Source organism: Phaethon aethereus (assembly GCF_964289735.1).
Source record: "Phaethon aethereus genome assembly, chromosome: 2".
Lineage (NCBI taxonomy): Eukaryota > Metazoa > Chordata > Aves > Phaethontiformes > Phaethontidae > Phaethon > Phaethon aethereus.
Window position 1 is genome coordinate 149,385,676 of NC_138582.1, and position 19,628 is coordinate 149,405,303.

The 19,628-nt window shown below is 38.4% G+C and overlaps 1 protein-coding gene across 4 annotated transcripts in view; it reads left to right on the plus strand.

Annotated features, from left to right (window-relative positions):
• The window catches only part of CACNB2 (calcium voltage-gated channel auxiliary subunit beta 2), a gene marked incomplete at its 5' end in the record, with an annotated part of 271,036 nt that overhangs the window by 66,918 nt on the left and 184,490 nt on the right, over positions 1-19,628 (plus strand). For 2 of the 4 annotated variants that reach the window (XM_082015577.1, XM_082015579.1), the window contains one exon: positions 6,230-6,854. The exons of the other annotated variants lie outside the window; for them this stretch is intronic. In XM_082015577.1, coding sequence (XP_081871703.1) covers positions 6,807-6,854 — 48 coding nt within the window. Of the gene's footprint in view, positions 1-6,229; positions 6,855-19,628 lie in introns of those variants that run through there. 4 annotated transcript variants of the gene reach the window in all.

Below are 19,628 nucleotides of genomic sequence, written 5' to 3' on the forward strand. Positions count from 1 at the left end.
AGTAAAATACCACATGGAGAAAGGTAACACCACTGGAGAGAAGTCATATTCTTAGGGTTATTTCCAGCACTTCCTGAGAGACAGATTTTTCATACTTTTTTTTTGTGTGTGTGTATGTGTAATCTATTGCATAATGTGTAGCAAACGCTTTGTAAAAGTTGGACTGTTTTTGAGAATCTCCTATAGGTTTTTACCACTAACTTCATAAGCAAAATAAGGTTTTGATTTAGTTTTGATTTTTGAGGAGGAGGGACTGCTTCACTTTCTCTACAGTTCACAAAACCAAGGGATTCAGAAACAGCTCATTCTACCAAAAAGTCTGTGATGTTTTTGTCGTAATTTCTCTGTCACCATAGACCACTCATACAGTTTTGCACGCATGCTTAAAATGCTTTATTTGTAGATAACCAAGTGGTTTAAAATTTCTCAAATTAGTTTCTCTGAATTACTGCATGGAAAGAATATTAAATGGTACTGAGTAAATTAATCTGTTTAACAACTGACTAATTTGCCAAAACCTTTAGCTAAAAATAATAAATTATTTCATAAACACTGACGCAGATAAACTACTAAGAAGTGGACCTGAAAAGCTTTAGAAGAAGGATTACAGTTAGAAGCAAATTAAACATTTTAATGTAAATTTAGGAATCCATTCAAGTGCTTAAAATGAACTTCTTATGATGCAACTGAGAAAATCAAACCTAAATATTTGTGTATATAAATTTTAGGGGGAGAGGCCTTTCTGAGGGACAGTGGTTTACACTGAGTATTCATCCTACTAAGCTGACGGCCTAGGAAAATAGCTTTTCATAATCTTTGAAGGGTCATGGTGATTGGGGAAGGTTTGTGAGGACTGGAAGAAAGAAAATATAACCACAGTCTTGATGAAGGGTGAGAAGGATCCCTATGAAGGCGATGGAGCAAATCCTCTCGGAAACCATTATTAAACATATGAAGGACAAGTAGGTGACTGGGAGTAGTGAGCATAGATTTACAAAGGGCAAATCAGGCTTGGCCAGCTTGGCAGCATTTTACAGTGAGATGATTGGCATAGAAGACAAGGGGAGAAGAGTGGATGCTGTTTATCTTGCCTCTGGCAAGGTTTTCCAAGCTGTTTCCCAGGACATCCTCATGGAGAAAATGATGGACTAAATAAGTGGATGGTGAAGTGAACTGAAATTGGTCAGAACTGCCAGGCTCAAAGGGTTGTGATGAAGCAGTATGAAGTCCAGTCCAGCTGGAGGCCAGTCACTAGTTTTGTGCTCCAGGGGTGGTCCTGGAGCCAATACAATTTAACTTCTTCATTAATAGTCTGGATGATTGAGCAGAGTGTACCTTCAGCAAGTTCGCAGATGCTACAAAACTGGGAGGAGTGGGTGATACATCAGAGGGTTGTGCTGCCATCCAGGTGAACCTCAACAGGCTGGAGAAATGGTCTGACAGGAACCTCATGAAATTCAGCAAAGGGAAGTGCAAAGTTGTGCACCTTGGAAAGAATAACCCAGTGCACCAGTAGGGACTGGGGCTAATCCACTAGAAAGCAGCTTTGTAGAAAAGGCCCTGGGGGTCCTGGTGGACTCAAAGTGAACATAAGCCAGCAACATGTCCTTGAAGCAGAGGCCAACAGCCTCCTGGGCTGTTTTAGGAAGAGTACTGCCAGCAGGTCAAGGGAGGTGATCCTTGCCCTCTGCTCAGCTGTGGTGAGACACATCTGGAGTGCTTGGTCCAGGTCTGGGCTCCCTAGGACAAGAGAGATGTGGACATTCTAGAGTGAATCCAGCCAAAGGCCACAAACTTGATAAAGGGCTTGGAGCATGTGTCATATGAGGACAGGCTGAGAGGGCTGGTTGGGACTGTGCAGCTGGAGAAGGGAAGGCTCAAGGGGATCTTCTCCATATGTATAAATACCTGAATGGAAGTAGTAAAGAAGACAGAGCTAGATTCTTCTCAGTGGTGCCCCGTGACAGGACAAGTGGCAATGGGCACAAAATGAAATATAGGCAATTCCAATTAAACACAAGAAAAAGCTTTTTCCTGTGGGCATGGTCAAGCACTTTAACAGGTTGCCCAGGGGGGTTATGGAGTCACCATCCCTGGAGATAATTTGAAACTTGCCTGGACACGGCCCTGAGCACAACCTGCTCTAGCTGAGCCTGCTCAACTCAGAATCACTGTTCTGAGTGTTTCTGTGGATAAATTGAAATAATAATTTAATGGAATTTAACTGTAAGGGATCCTGAAGGTAGCATAGGGTGGACAGTCATTTTTCTGTGACTTGTTCTGAGGGGGTGTTGTGTCTTGTATCTTTCATCCAGAAAAAGGATTCAGCCTGGTTTTATTCCATCATTGCTCTCATTTGGAATGAATGCGATGTCATTTGAGGTAGTTGGGCCAGCTGTGCCTTGAGTTCGCTGGCACTGAACACTTCGGATCCATCTCATTAGCCCTGGGCAGTCACTTGATCAGCTTATGGAAGGTTTGGCCACAAGCTTTGGGTGACTGTGAGCTGGCAGAGGCTTTACCCAGATAGTGCTGGTTAGCTGAGGAACCCAATCAAAGTAAATGATAATTTTCTGACAGCCTCTTTTTCTTTTCCCACCTTTCAGTTTATATAACCTGGGAAATGAAGCACTTGAGGAGAATACAAATAGCTGTATCACTCATTTACCCTCTATGGGTTTATTCCTACTCAACCTTTCATGCCAGCCTGTTCATTTAATTTCAGATAAAAACTTTTGTCCTTTTTTCCATGCTGTTTCAATATTGGAGAAGCTGCCTCTAAGTATTTGAAAATCAACCTCACTGATTGTTTTAAAACACTTCTAAGGTTTCTCTGTGTTTATTGTACCCATTGGTATATTTATCACCACTGTGTCACTGTTTCTTCCTGTTCCCCAAGTGTCTGTACTAATATTTTGAATATTGTTTTATATGTATCTGATAAGCTCCTTTTTTGAAGGTGGTATCATTTTGCCCTGTGTGCAAAATAAAATTATTCACTGAGTGTGCAAAATAAAATTATTCACTGAGAACATTAACCTTGGTATTGTCTTAATGATAATGGCTAAGTAAAAGTTCATTTCAAAAATATATCACAAGAAATACAAAATCAGAACAATTGCCCTCTTCACAGAACTATTTTTTTCAATGTTAAAGCATGGAAAAAATATCTTTCACTGGCTTGGTAGTATTCTGTCTTTTAGTGAGGTTTTCTGATTTTTAGTTATTCTTGGGTTAGGTATGTTGTTACACCTTCAATTTAAGGTAGCCTGGAGGTTATTTTATTAGAGTGACAATGTTAAGGAGGGTTTTGGTTGCATATTTGCCAAGAATCATTAGATTAGATTGTTGCAGTTTGCCTGGAGACTAAGCTCACCCAGAAAGTACAGGAAGGATAGTGATAAAATTTGCAGCCTGAATAGTCATCATTGTTTCTTTAAATGAAATAAACACTGCTAGACATCACAAATATGGTAATGAGAATGAGGAAGACAAAAGAAAGTAAAATCCAGTGTGTGCTGAAGAAAATTTAACGGAAGAGGTAAATGGTCTGATTCTGTATTCACGGCGTTGTCCTGCAGGGACTGTAAACAAAGTCATATTTGCAGAACATAACATTTTACTGGATTTCAATTACAGATGAGTTTGACTTGCAGATACTTGTGTCCCTTCTATCCCCAAAGTAGTCATCCCTCCCCCACACCTCCAAAAAAGTAACTTAGAAGAGCGTTGAAAAAAATGTCTTTGGTAATTGTTTGAAGTATGGTCATGACAAAGTATTTTAGTAATTTGGTAATAGAAGGGGAGAAAGACAACTAAACAATTTTCCTGCCTCTGTTGAAAGGAGAGGTTTTATGGTTGGATTATGAAATTTTTGGTTGTGAGAGTAGATGCACGCTAACTTGACTGAGAGTTGTGATACTGTTTTTTTAAGGGGTGCTCATGGTTGCTATGCGTCTTGATGACTTTCAGGAAGAGTTAGAAATATAGATGCATTTATATTCTTCAGAAGCAATAGAAACTTCTAAAATTAATTGCTACTTTTTCATATTTGCCTTACCAGTGCAGGAAACACTTATATGAAACCAATATTATTGATAATTTCCAAATAGATTTCACAAATCTTTTAAAAAAGTGAACTATATAACTTATAGCTGAAGTATGGCTTTCATACCAATGTTAGTTTATGTATGGATCTCCCTCAAGAGTAAAAAGTAGTCATTATAAGGAGAGAATATGGAGAACTGATTGTTATGTATGTATGTATGCAACTGCTGTATTATTCTTTCTAGCTTTAGTTGATTAGCTGTTTTAAAGAAATGATGCTTTTTTTATGGTAATGTTCAATATGTCCTGACTTTCAAATGCTTTTTTATTCCTGCTAGTTGTCATTATTGCTATATTTATTAATGGTTTTGTTAGAATAACTCTAAGCAGTCCTGATCTGAAGAGGTGAATGGTATGCATTGTTTTTTGGTCCAGTATACTGTGTTTTGCTGTGAAATTGTTACAGGGACACTTCCTTAAGTGTCCTTGTGAAGTACCAACTTTTGCCCTTTTGCTAAAGATAAATCATTGCCTATCTGACTGTGTGGTAGGAGGTAAAATAAAGCTAACTTAGATTTAGGTGTATAGCTTAGGTCCTTACATCCACAATTTCCTGGTTTTAATTATATTAGTCTTATTATGTTTTTTAGAGATGCTGAGAGCATCTGCAGGTCCAGCTGAGATGAGTTATCAGCAATACATCTTCACTAACAATTGTGACTTTACACCAAAAGCACATTTGGCTTAGAAAGATCAGTCAGCCCACTGGTGTCCATAGGAATTGCTGGTTGTTACATGGTCTGGAAAAAAAACTGCCAAAAAACCACCCCAAACCAGTCCAGCTAGTGGTATTTCTATGGCTAAATATGCATTTTGGTCCCCAAAGACACATAGGTGCTTAACACCACTGATTTGGGGTTTTTTTTGGGGGTTTTTTTTTTGTTTTTTTTTGAGAGGGAAATTGCACATGAAAAAAAATGTACTTGAAATTGGCAGGAATTAGGTGTCTAAACTGACTTTTAGTTGCCAGACTTTGGGCTTGTAAATGTTAACTCTCTTAGTTATGTGATTTCAGCACAGAGTCAGAGGGCTTCCCACTTCTATGGGCAGACCTTCATTATCTTCCACTGGAATAAAACTCTCTCCTGACCATTCACCCAGTTTGAGTACCTGATACCATTTTGCCTACACACAGATAACTTGCCTTCTTTGAAGTCCCCTCTTAGAAGTTTGGAAGCCAAACTAATCTCTAAGGAGCACCATCTTCTTTTTCTGTACCCTTTTGAGAAGGTTTAACCCTTTCATTAGCCATCATCACACATCATCACACAGCCTACATAAAGACAGGGTAGAAATATCCTGTATAATATAAATTTTTTTCATTGCAGATTTTAATAATAAACTCAGTCATGAAATTTAAAAGAAAAGTACCTTTGTCTTTACCTTTGTTCTGGTTTAAAAGAAATATATTATCTTATTATTTAAAGCATACCGTGTATCCTATTTTTCAGCAAAATGCTGGTGGTGAAAGAGTTAAATTTGCCTCAGTGTTAAAAAAGTATGTGAATCATGTATTCCTCTGACCGGAGATGTACAGTACTGGAGACATTTGAGACTCTTAGACCACTGCCATAAAGTACTGAAGGATTTAATTTTAAGATATAATACAGCTATTAAGCCTGTTCAGTACTGGAATATTCAGTCCCTCCCAGAAGAAGAGTGATGAACTGTGATCATAAACAGGTTAATTTAATCTGACCTGATTTCAGATGTGTCCCCTTATTGCTTTAAGGATAATAATTTTTCATTATATTTATCTTTTCAAAATCATTATCCATAAGTCTCAATTATCCAAGTATTTAATTAGCTCTGTCAGTGTTCTAGGTAAAAAAAAAAGGGGGGGGGGGGGAAAGTATGTTAATCCCAAAAAGCGTGTATTCTTGTATTCTGAGTTTTGATGTTCTCTCAAGTTCTTTTTGTAAACAGTATCAGCAGAGGAGACTGTGTCTCTGATGCAAGTCAGGTAGTAAGGCCACTCAGCAGTGCTGCCTACAATTCATGTGAAACACGTCGCGCCAGACAAAGCATCTGACTATGTGGAGGGTGGTTCTGTAGTCTTGAGAATCCAGAGTAAATTAAAGTCTAGACTCCGTCATTTTTTCAGGCTGTTGGGAAGGGATAAATAACAAATCAGATATGCCCAAGATAGAACAGAGGTAACGCTGAAGCAAGGATGCTCTTGCTGCTTTGTGCATTGGGAAGAAAGCTGTAATAGCAGCAGCAGCAATAGCAGCAGCGGCAGCAGCGGCAGCAAGAGACCTTCGGAAAGCCGGGTGTTGCAGTAGTCTGAGGTAGAAAGATCCTGTTATGACTCTGCCTTTCCTAAGTTCAGAATGGTTGATACAAACCTTACGCCACGTGTAGTAAAAGGTGGATATGAATATGGAATTTGCTTTGTAATAACTGGATGCTGAGGAAATAAAGACGTGCCTCTGGGGTTTTGTTGTTGGGTTTTTTTCTGCTTTTTTTTTTTTTTAATCATCTGAAACAGAAGAGATTGATTTACTCAGAGAAAGTAAGTTTCATCTGTCTTCAAGATAATTTAAAAGGACAGCTTGGCAGCTGGAGGGTGACTGTTTTTCTACCTGTTTCCCTGCACCTGGGACTGAAAAGCGAGGAGAGATGGACAGTGTCTCAGAGGAGACAGGAATGACCGAAGCTTGGTGAAAGCGTACAGATTGTTGTCTGCTGTCCTCTTCATGCAGTGCTGTGGGCTGGTGCACCGACGGCGAGTACGGGTTTCCTATGTAAGTTTTGGTTTGTATTAGAATGATGCTAACTTGTATGTTCAACTCCTAATTTATTAGATGGGATTGGATGGTATGGTGTGGTATGGTATGATATGGTATGCCTCAGGCAGGTATTTTAATGTATAGCTGAGTGACCAATCAGAGCACTAAGTATCTATGAAATAAGTTTTTACAGCACAGAGACACAAGGATCATTTTAACATCTTTGTGTCGTCTATTTTTTCAGAACTTGTTCATTTCAAGAATATCTTATTTTAAAATAACCTGCAGTGTTAAAAGACTGGAAGTCTGACCCTTCTGACTTCTTTTTTTAATTGTGTATTTTTTCTTGCTAGTAGCTCTGCATAAGTGGAGTCATTAGAAAAGGACATCTCTATCCATATATGATAGCTGAAAACCGATTAAAGTTATAAGCAGTTATGGACTGGCACAAAGATTATTTGAAAGACCCCGAGGAACATAAAAATCGTCTTGTGAGGTAGTTCTTTAGAAAAAGAGCAGTAGCACAGTGGCAGAAGTATGGCCTGATGGTTTGCATGGTTTGTTTGCTTTCCAGAACTGGATATTTAAATACTCTGGTATGATAAGACTGCTCTGTATTGCAAAATGGCTGTCTCTAATAAATTCCACAAGGAAGGCCAGCGCCAAAGCTTAAGTATTAGTAATGAAAAAGATTGTCTGTTAGCTGAAATGTGTCTGAACTGTACTCAGCTGATGTGATAATCTCCTAAGTTTTAACTTAAGTCATAATGACATGTCATCTATGTTTTAACATTCCTTTTCTATTCTGCTGTTCAGCTGTCAGATAGATGTGATAAGAAACAGGAGGTTGAAACGATCTGGCTAAGCTGCAAATGGAAATTGCTGAATATTTGCAACAAGCAGCTTGTAGCTTGTTGCACAAGAGCAAATATGTCAGGAGAAACAGTTCCGTTGTCAGGATCGCCGCGTGTTTCTCTGTGTCATAGAAAGCTCTTTTACAGAACGCTTAAAAATAACCCTGAACAAGCAGGGTCAAGTAAGTGTGATCTAAGTCAAAGTTTGTGTAAGGGATTGGTGGAGAGAACAAAATTATTATAAGGAAAACAAATCTCTCCTTCAGAATATATTGCAGAGGTGTAAACAATTAGAACTCTAAGTGTGGTGATAGTTGTTTTGCACAGCTGATTTGACTGGATGTATTTTGTTTTCACTGGTGCAACAGTTGATACTGTTCTGTAAGAAACAGGCAGAAGCATGGAGATTCAGATGTGATCTTTGGTCAAGGTTGGAACTTAAACTGTACAGTATTTTGTATAAATTATGCAAAAACAACATGTAGTTCAATTTAACCATTAATTCAGTATAAAATAAAAACTTGGACATCTGTTATACAGATACTTGTTTGATATATAGATATTCCCACTGTTATGCAGAAATTGAAATATGAATACATTGAAAGCATTTCTTATTTCTTAGCGCTCTCATGCCAGAGGAGTTTAGGGCATATGAAAATAATGACCTCTTGAGATGCATCACCCACCCTTTCATTTCTCTTTGTTATTGTTACTTAACAGCAGCACCAGCCGCTGTGAATAATATTATCTAGACAGAATAAAATATTTGCTTGTTTGCAAGGTATGTTTCACAGCCTGGAAGTGTCAGAATACTCATTTGTGAACCACCATGACATCTACTTGGGTTTAGTCTCAGACTAAACACGTTAAACTCCATGAGCTCCATCATTTTTTGGATGTCTCTGTGTAATGGACAGAAAGATGCTTAGTGAATGTCTTATAAAATACTAAGGTTTGTACATTATTTTGTGATACTGGTGTAATGCTGCAGGGCCTCCTGGTATTGTGAGCACCTCACTAACTGTTTACAAAAAAAAAAGGTTGCTCCATCTTAGTTAGGATAAGTGAAATGGAGTTTGCCCTTGATCTTTTTGGTCCAAGCCCCATTACGTGAAAGATGACCGTGTTCTCAAATAACTTAATTACAATGAAAATTCTCTCTGTTGCTTGAATCCTTGATTATCCAAACCCGTTATTATTGAATTTTTTTGGTGCTCCCCACGGCATTGGGCTAATTGAGGTTGTACTTGATGATTCTTTTGGGATGAAAGCACTGAAATTGAAGTGAGCCAAGATATGACCTTTTTTATTAACGTCTGACTCGCTGGGGAAAAACATCAGACTTTTATTCTGGGTTATTAGTTTACAGTTCTTAAGTTACTTATGAATTGTAATGGTGAACGATCCAACTTAGAAATTGTGGTTTTTTTATTTTTGGGGGAATTTAAGATGTCGTACTTTATGTATCCAAAAAGGTATGACCAAATCTAACTAACTATTATATTGCAACCGATACAGCTCTTTCTGGTCCCAGTCCTAAGATCCTGCAGATCTTAGGCATAATCAATCGCTTTGATGGTCTTTTGGGTCAGGAATAGTCAGATCACTGCAATTAGTTACACGGGCTCACATTGTTTCTTTGGAGGAGGAGCATTATTGGTGGAGAAGATGGTTGTATTCTTATGTTACTCCTTTCTATGATCTCCTGCATGTTTGACTCTCATACAGAGCTTAGTCCTGCATCTGTGTGCAGGGATAAAATTGAAGGCCGGGATGGATTGTATCCATCTTTACCTTCTCTCCAGGTTTTGCTGCTATTGAGTGATGTGCAGACCACACAATCTTGAGAAGATTAAACTTGGCTCAGGCGTTCTGCCCAGGCTTTCCTGATCACTGACTCTTCCTTCAGCATGGCACTGTGTACTGCCTGCATCCACTAAGTTTCCTCCCCTTCTCTTCCTCTTCTGAGAGTTTCTCTCTGTGGGTGGATAATCAGGGCGATGGGCGGGGTGGGGCATTTAATGCAATATGTTTAATACGGTGTGGCATAATTTGCAGCTTCTAATGGTAGGGTGTGTCCCATGGGCGTTACGAATGCATAGTAATACTCAGTTGCAGAAATTGGGCCCCTCACTACAAGAAGGACATTGAGTTGGAGCGTGTCCAGAGGAGGACAACGAAGCTGGTGAAGGGCTTACAGCACAAGGCTTATGAGGAGCTGCTGAGGGAACTGGGGTGTTTAGTCTGAAGAAGAGGAGGCTGAGGGGAGACCTTATTGCTCTCTACAACTACCTGAAAGGGGGTTGTGGTGCGGCGGGTGTTGGTCTCTTCTCCCAAGTACCTAGTGATAGGACGAGAGGAAATGGCCTCAAGTTGCGCCAGGGGAGGTTCAGATTGGGTATTAGGAAAAATTTCTTCACCAAGAGGGTGGTCAAGCATTGGAACAGGCTGGCCAGGGAGGTGGTGGAGTCACCATCACTGGAATTGTTCAAAAAATGTGTAGACGTGACACTTCAGGACATGGTTTAGTGGCCATGGTGGTGTTTGGTTGACAGCTGGACTTGACGATCTTAAAGGACTTTTTGAACCTTAATGATTCTATGATTCTATGAAATAAAGACCCTCATATTGACCACTTTCATGGCAAAAGCTGGAGATAATTCCAAATAACATCTTCACCTTGTTCCCTTAGTCCTGTCTGTGGGATAAGGTCATACCGTTTGTCAGATGGGATCCATTTGGGGTAGTATGGCGGAACAGCTGTGTGGAGTTCCTCCAGTGGACAATCTCACCTCTTTCTGGAATGTAGAGTCTAAAACATTAGTACTAATTGTATGATGCCCAAAAATGTTTTCTTAACTCGTACTGCCAGCATGTCACAGAACATCTAAAAGCACCAGAGCCTGAAGACTGACCAGTATATTTCAGCTTTCAAACTTTAATCCCATCTATCCACCTGTTGGTCCAGCCTTCAGGAGGAGTTACAATCTGATGGAAGTCCCTCAGAAATCTTGCACTGTCTTCAACGCTCTGCTGTTCTCCCTGAAGTGCCTGGAAATGAAGGCTGTTTGAACACAAGGTCCAAGATATTTCCAGAGTCTGCACATTTCTGAACAGAGCAATCAGCTGTCAACCACGCTGCCTGACTGTAGGTACTGTCTCCTCTTAATCCTATGAGTGGCCTCATTTGCAGTGGTGCAACATACCTGCCAAAGTGGAAAAATTGTGTGTAAGGCAACATAATAGGGATTGACTCTGAACTTTTTATCTGTGGCAAGTGAAAGCAATGACAGGTACAGGAGAAGAGTCCATATAGTTTCTTGAAAGACTCTTCAAGATGGTGAACTTGGAAATGACCTAATGCATAGCTGGCAGTCACCTGCTGGAGTGTACAAGACAGGCAAATCCAAGCGCATTGAGCACGTTTTGCGTACTGCACACCTTCCTGGCTTCTCAGGGTGCGGGTGTGTGTGCAGAGTACATGTTTATGGCCACTCTTATAGCAGCACAACAAGGAGTAGGTGAATGTAACCAGGGAGGGCCAACATACGATAATCTGGATAGACAAGCCATAGGCTGGAATCTGTTGTATTTTTAATAACAGCTTAAAATCTTTAGTTGTCTGGATTTCCCAACACTGTATTTAATACTTACTTATTTAGTAGTTTGAAGAGTCATCTTCTTGACTTTTTGATTTTTGTTTTGTTTTGTGTTTTTTTTAGAATTATCAAATGACATATTTGCTTAGCTGAAAGCACTATTCAGAATAAGTCTGAGCCAATGTTTTAAAAATTCTTCTCATATATATAATGAATTTGATAATGCTTGGGGATGATGTCTGGAAGGCAAATATTAATTACTCTGACTCTAACCCTTAACGAAGGACTATTACAATTCAATATTAAAAAAACCCAAACCATGAAAGAATGCATTCCAAAACAATATAAACTTTATTTAGAGATTAGTAGTGAAATTTATGGTATGGCTTGTACTGTGTATTTTAGTTTAATGTAATTAAGGACCTTGGTATGATTTCTTTTCAAGATGCTTCTTGTCTAACGGTAGGGACTGTAATTGGAGAGCTTTCTGCCTTCAGCAGCAAGCAGGATCCAGATGGCAGGCTTTCTGTGCCTATGTCTGGAGGATATCTCAGACCTCCTGAGGGAATACGCTCTTTTTGGTGTTGTTAGATTTGGACTAGGGTTTTTTGTCTGTTCCTCTTGATACTGTGATCTTTTCCATCTATCACTTAATCATGTTTCTCACCAGACCATTCTTTATCATAGCAGATGCTGTCCTTCTCCTTGTTCTTTTTTGCTCGCTACCTTCCTATTTCTTCTTCATTGCTGATTTATGAGGTTATTTTTTTCCAGATATAGCTACTTTTTTCCATCTTCACCACTGTGCTTCTGTGGTTTTGACATGCAGAAATCTTGCTTCACACTTGCAAACTTCTTTTGCTTCTGTTCACATTAGTCCCAACCTTGTATTTTCCCTTCCCAGGACTGTACCTGCCAGGGTACCTGTGTCACTGTCACTGAGACTGTGACTGTGTACCTGCGACTTAATACTCCTGTGCCATCAACCCTACCCTTGCATCTATCCCTCTTCTTTTCTCCATTGCTGCTGCTGTCATTTTTAGTGGAAGTTTGAGCTGTTTGCAAGCAGAAGGTGCAGGCTAAGGCAGCTGCTGCTGAACCGTTATTATCGATTTATCTCCATGATTCTCCTCTTTGTGTATTGTAGGCAGAAAAACAATGTGCTGGGAAGGAGGAAAGAAAGTATAAAGAAGTTGTGGTTTTCTGATGATGAGAATTAAATTACATGTTTTAGCATAAACATGCCTTAAAGCAGTTGACTGGACTAGCAAAAATAGTCCTTTAACTTTTTTACGTGACTGGACTGTCCTCAGTACTGGGTGAGTATGGCTGACATAAAACTGTTAGGGAGCAACTCATAATCTCTGGATTTGGGGGATACTTTCCCTATTTTAAAAACTCTTAGAAGTCCTTTTGCATATTTTCTGTACCCTACTTTTCCAATATTTTGCTTTGGTAGTATGGGACGAGCACAGTAAGTGAATAAAGTGGAATAAACTGGTGTGGCAATATTTAAAGGGGAAGTGACCTGAACCAAGACTCCGTCAGTCATTGTATACCAGCCAAACCAGGGCAAACTTTGCACTGTCCAAATGAAAAGGAAATAGATCCCCTTTATCTGCATTTACTCTGCTACAGTTGTCTGACAGCCTATGTTCGTTATGTTGGGGAATATTACTGAAGCTAAACTGTTTCCATTGCAGCTCCAGTCCTTCCAAGTGAAACATCACACATTTGCTCCAATTATTTGGGTTTTTCCCTTTTACATATTAGGTGGTCATAATTTCTTATTTTTTGACTCCTGTGGCTGCATTCACATGATGGCGTTCCGTTTTACTAGCATAGAGTTTGGACTACAAAGCCTCTGTATTTTTTTTCTGAATATATTTTCTTGTCCCCCTTCTTTAAATTCTTTCTTCTTGCTGCATTCCCTAGGTACAACCTTTGAATTTAATTAACTAGCAAAAGGGGCTTCTTTTGAAAAACTTTCTTACATTTAGGAGAATTAAATGGGACATTTATAGCTCATTGTGCATTCTCAAGTAAAATTATATAATAATATGGCTGGCAGATAAAATATTGTTACAATATTTGCAATAAGGACCTGCTGTCTTTCATTTTGTATGTAAAGTAACTGCTTGAATAGTAGATTTAAAATATTTAAAATTTCAAGTCAGCAGCAATATCACAATTTTAAATATACTGAAATAAAGAATTAGAGAACCCCATTTTAGTTAATTTCCTCTATCCTCATCTGTTAAGCCTGAAGTTATATTTCCATTGGTAATACTGTCACTAATTGCTAAAGCAGGGTGTTATTTTGTTACCCTCCATGAATGTGGGTATATCAAAGTAGTGACATTATTTGCATTGTTTCTGGAAAGAAAAGCTCAGACTTGTGAAACCAATCTGCTTCCCTCATAACGTCCTCCTCCTATACCAGTACCACCCTTGACTTGGATTTTATGCATAGTAATTTGTTAGAGTTTTCTGAAGACGTATTTTAAATAAGTTGTTCTTAAAAAGGCTACGTGTTTTCTGAAACCTGTGTTATATTCATTAAAATAAGTTGCAAATTTGCAGTAAGTCATACACTTAGAGCACTGTATGCTCTATTATTAGCCTCTTGGGGTTAATAAGTGGGAATCAGGACTTGTAACCTCTGTCTCCGGACTGACCAGTGATTCATCCTGTGGCTGTGGACAAATCCTGTGGAAAGAGGCCTGAGGTGCTTCCTTTCCGCAAAGCTGTGATTCTTCGATGGAAGGAGAATCCTGCTGCACAAGTATGTGGACAGAAATATAATGTTTTGCTTTCCTCAGTTGGTAAAAATGTTTTTCTTCTTTCTTCTTACTCTTTTATTGGTTTGTTTTTTGTGTTCTCTCCTGACTGTATTTTTTCCCTTCAATATTTACTTTTTCTTTCTGCTCTTCTTGGGTGTAATGTCTTTGGGTACAACGCTTACTGACTTCAATGGTGGAGGAAAAATTGAAGTATTCTTGGCAATTTTAATACATTTTCTGATGAGATGGCATTCCATAACAATTTTATGAGACTGAGAAGTCATGATAAATTAACTGGCTGTCTTACAATACTAATTGAGTCTCCTAACTTCTCAGAGGAAGATTGCCATGTTTAATGTCTTTCCTACTATCTTTATACTAAACTGGAGTGGCAAAATTAATAACTTTCTAAAAGGGAAATGAGAGGAAAATAAAAAAATACATTTAGATTCGAATTGAAAAGATAGATTAGGTGAAGTGCTGAACATAGCAAGAGTGCTTCAATGAGCAGAAACTCTTCTGGAAAAAGTCTTGCAACGGTTTTGGTGTGATTAAACATCTCCTTCTAGCAGGAATGTTGAAGGAAAAGGGAGTTGTTGGTTAGTAAACAAAAGAAGAAACAGAGAAGGTCAAGGTCAAGATAGGCTGGAAGAGGCCAAACAAGGTTACTGAAAGAAGGTCGGTTCTTTATTTAATCCTAAAAGAACTGAAAGAACCTATTTTGTTTAAGTACTGGGTTAATGTGCCTTTTACGTGTAAGGAGAAAAAGAGGATTTTGGCTTTTGTGAAGTCTTTAAAAAGTTTTACTAGCTAAGGCAAGACAAAAAGAAATTTTTGGAGCTTGAGGGCTGAGAGTGGAGGTGTTTTGGTTTGCATTGGTTTGAACATAAAATTTACACCTCAGTGAACAAGTTCACTTGTAGAGCTCTTTTATATGTCATTCCTAGTCACACCTACTTTAACATTATTCATGGGTGCAGATATTGCCAGGACTGTCCAGGATGTAGGTGTTAATAACTCTGATGGTTACAACATTATCCTTTCTGTCCAGTTCAACCAAGCATTCACTACTGTAAGGAACAGGTTATTCATGACACCAGGTAGCAGGCCTTTTATACTAAGCGTGCTGTATTAATGGTTTATGCCTATTCTTAATTTAAAAATGGCTAGTCATCAGGGATGAGTAGTTTTTACAAACTCTTCCTCTAGATGGAACCACTCTGCTGCTTCACTTGGCTGGAATACTATTTGTTTCACAGCTGAAGAAACTGCTGCAGCATGTACTTGCAATCATACATCTATGTTCAAGGCACACACGTGGCTAGGAGCATGCTGTGTGGCATTAGGGGCATGGTATGAACGAAGGACTGCTCTTGGGATTTGTGTTGCTTCTTGAACTAAATAATTTGAAGGTAGCGTTTGCAAACTTTGGTCTGTTATAGAGTAATGAAAATTATTACCTTTATGGGAATAGTGACCTACTTACTCTACATCTGGTAAAATGCAGTCAGATGCTTCATGTTGTCCCTCATCTCTGTAAAGTCTATTTCAGAGTTTATAACCAGACTGTTAGCAATAATACTCACCATCTTCACATTTTATAATCCTTTCTGTTTACGGGTTTGTGCACAGAACTTGGTCTAGTATACCAGGAATTGATATCTCTATTTTCAGTAGAAACATCTTGCTTCATTTATTGTTTTGCTATTTTAATTTTTTTTTCCCCAGAAACTACCCCACTTAAAGTAGCATTACTTTTCTTTACTAATGCTTTTCCCATATTTTGTGATTATGTGGGTTTTTTTCAGTAAGTTGCCTATACAACTTTCTCAAGGTTTCTCTGTTTTTACTTGACTTGGAAATCAGTGTGTCCATTTAACTCTTATCTTCCCAGTTGTAAATGTGAGCTAAATGTATTACGTCATATACTCTTTATGTTGGTTTTGTTGAATTAATCTGTGAGGCACAGATTTTACTGAAACTGGGTATTTTACTGTTTCTAAGAGCAGCATTTAGGTGCAAGACTTGACCCACTGCAGGTCATGTAAAAGATTCAGAAGATAAACTAGTTTGATTAATTATCTGCCTAATCAGAATCAAACATAGTAAAGATTGTCCAAAAGAGAAGAAAGAAAAAATGGTGTAGTACAGTTAATCTCATGGCTTTTAGTTCTCCTCTTCTCCCAGAATATTGAAAGTGTGCTGAAATAGCATGGCTCTACACAAAACCAGCACCAGTAAATAAATGCAAGATGTTAGTTCTTGGTCCCCAGCAGCTAAGGAAGGAAAGGCTTAGTCATACAATCGCTTTAAGCCTGTGTCCATTGATTGATGTTACGCTGTTTGTCTTGTGAGCAGAAAGAAATATGGCAATAGATTATTATCCATTTTGTAGAAGCTCTATTACCACACAATAATATTAAAATAACAAGTGATGAAACATTGTTACTAGGCTACAGATTTTTAGAAAAGAAAAACAGTGTTTAGCAGTTATGTTGTCGGTGTGATTCCTATATCTTGAGTTTTCCAGCTTTTGGTAAAACATACCTGAAGTATGCCAGTATTCCTTTATCATTATATTAGAAGAACTTAATCACAAAAGTACAAATACAAGGCTAGAAGTGAGTTTAATCTAGATTGTGTTTGTGTGGAATAATAAACTATTCAAACTGAAAATTAGAGAAAGGATAAAGAGAAATTTAGAGAGGATGCCAAAGGGAAGAATTCAGCAGACCCTGAGGAAGTATGCCATGTGTATCGAAAAACTAGATGGAAAGGGATCGCATACGTGAAACCTTTTCTCATGGAGGAAATGGTTAATGTTGTTATAAACTGCTGCACACATTTAATTAAAGATACATTTTTGTATGTCTATATCTGCAAACATAATGCCATAATTCAAGTAATATGGACAGCTAAATTTTTACAGATTTTAATTAAACTATGTTGGCTAATGGCTGCTGGTAGTTGTTAAGTGTTGTCATGTTTGATTTATGGAATCAGCAATGTGCTATCATCCATTAATCCTATTTATATTTTAGTAACAGTCAATCTATACATGGGCTAACATATTTGTGTAGGTTATGTATAGATTACAGTACAAACCTTAGGAGAAGACAACAGTCGCAACACGTCACCAAAGGGCAGGAGGAGGAAAGAAACATTGTCCTGATTGAGGCAAAGAAATGTTCATTAAACCAGGAAAGTACATGAGATGATACCTGGTCTAAGGCAGCAGTATTTGCATCTCTGAGGAAACAAAACAGTTATTTTTTTTGACTGGAAGAATGACCATGCAGTTTTGCAAATCAGGAAGAAATTAATTAAGTCTCAGTAACAAACATTGAGGGGGACTTCAATGATCAGGTTGGTTATAAAAAGCTAAGTGCGTCGCCAAAAAGAGGCGCTCAGTGAGGGTTGCAGCCTAAGGGTTAAGAGATGCAGAAAGAGGGAAAATGCAGTAGAAACACAGGAAATTCTATGGGAAGTTTTCTGAAGAAGGATTTAGCTTCTTCACTTTTGTCTTGATAAACATTTTTAACTGCTGACTGCTTTGGAAGTTGTAAGGAAATAATTTTCTTTTTGTTTTTATCCTAACCTGGCTTATGTTAGATGCTGGAAAGCACCTGGGTGATAACATGTCTCAGCCAAGCCTGTTGTGAGTCAAACATCCCAATGTATTCATTGCTTATTTTAAGAAATATTCTATTTGTCCAATGCATCCTCCAGGGTGTCCAAAGGTAATAAAGTCTGCCATAGAAAAGGGTGTCCCAGGGTCAGGTGAGTCTCTGCATCCCAGGTGTGTCCCAGTCACTAGTGGGAACGAAGACAGCACCATTTGAAGAGGTCTCCAGTGAGCTTGTCACAAAACATTTTAAAACTCTTTTCCCTTTTATGATGTATAGTGATACACCCTCCCATCCGTATGGAGTAGAAGTTCATAAATATTACAAAGACTTAACAAAAATTAAACAAAAAAGAATAGAAAAAAAATTAAGGAGATTTCTAAGGAAAGCTGGCAGCTTGCACAGTGAATCTCTCCTGGTCTGAAGTGCAGCGACCTGGCTCGGCCTCGCCATTGCCGAGCTCCTGCCAGCCATGGGCACAGGACTTCCCACGGGGGACCCTTCCTCCAGGTGTACATTTGCAAATGTGGTGTTTAAAATATTCTCCCCTTATTTTATACTGAGTTGCAAAGTTGCTTTGGGTTCAAAGAGATAAAGCATCATCTCATGATTTTTTTATGTTAGCATAAAAAAATAGCATGAGTTAGAATTATAGAATCGTAGAATAGTTTGGGTTGGAAGGGACCTTTACAGGTCATCTAGTCCAATCCCCCTCAAATTACTAGTTAGTAATTTAAGATTAAGGAGTTGACCCCACTCATCGCTACATTTCTAAGCAGGATGAAGTTATCCTTGTAAATTTTAAAGAAAAACACCGAAGTATTGTAGACTGAAATAAACCTCAGACATGAATTGAAATAACTTTTCCTTCAAAGAGAGAAATTAAAAGGAGACAGAACAGAGAGGATAAAACTCTTTCCAGAAATAGGGATATTTATCTACGGTACAGGCAGACATCACAGAGGTGGTTCTTGTTCTCTGAGCTCTCTGCAGTCACTCATGGCTGAGCTCCGGCTGGATTCAAAGGAAATCTCTCTGCCTTCATGGGCAAAGCTTGCTCACAGTAACAGTTGTTATCATGAGACAGTTGCAGGAATGCTGAACAGAAATGCTTTCTGTACCCTTTGAGAAATGGCATGATTATGGAGGGGGGAATCTTTATTTTCCTAGGATACTGTAAAACTGCTAATGGCACAGTATAGATGTTTTGCATTGGGGAAGTCATATATATTCTGGAAAAAATAGATTTAGACAGAGAACATAGATGATAGATGATACAGAAAAGCCAGTTTGTGACTACAGCAGTATAAAAAAGTTATTCAAGAACAGTTCAACCATCTGGAAATAAAAATTTTGTGAATCTGCCAAGGTCAGTGAGACCCAAAGCGATTTGTTGATTAAATGATGGTCACATGTTTGTGTGCCTGTGGGTTGTGTTTAATTTCTGTACTTTCATACTGCAAAATTGAAAGCATGCTAAAAAAGGACAAATTAGACCACAAAATAAAACTTGCATTTGCAGTCATTTCTTCAGAGGTTGCATTCTTTTTTGTGTAATTGAGTTACTGGGGTACTCTCCAAATACAAAGTTGTGTGAATCACAAATTGAAAGCAATTTCTCTGTCATTTCATCATCACATAAAATATGGATTTCTGATCTAAAAGATGGAAAAGTAATTTTTTTTTTAAAGAAATTATTACATTCTGGTTCCTTGATTCAACTTAGTAAATCAGATAGAGAATTCTTAGTAGAAGAATAATATAAGCAGCTAATTATCACAGAATCACAGAATCACTAATGTTGGAAAGGACCTTCAAGATCATCAAGTCCAACCATTAATCCAGCGCCACCACGTCCCCTAAACCATGTCCTGAAGTGCCACATCCACACGTTTTTTGAACACTTCCAGAGATGGCGACTCCACCA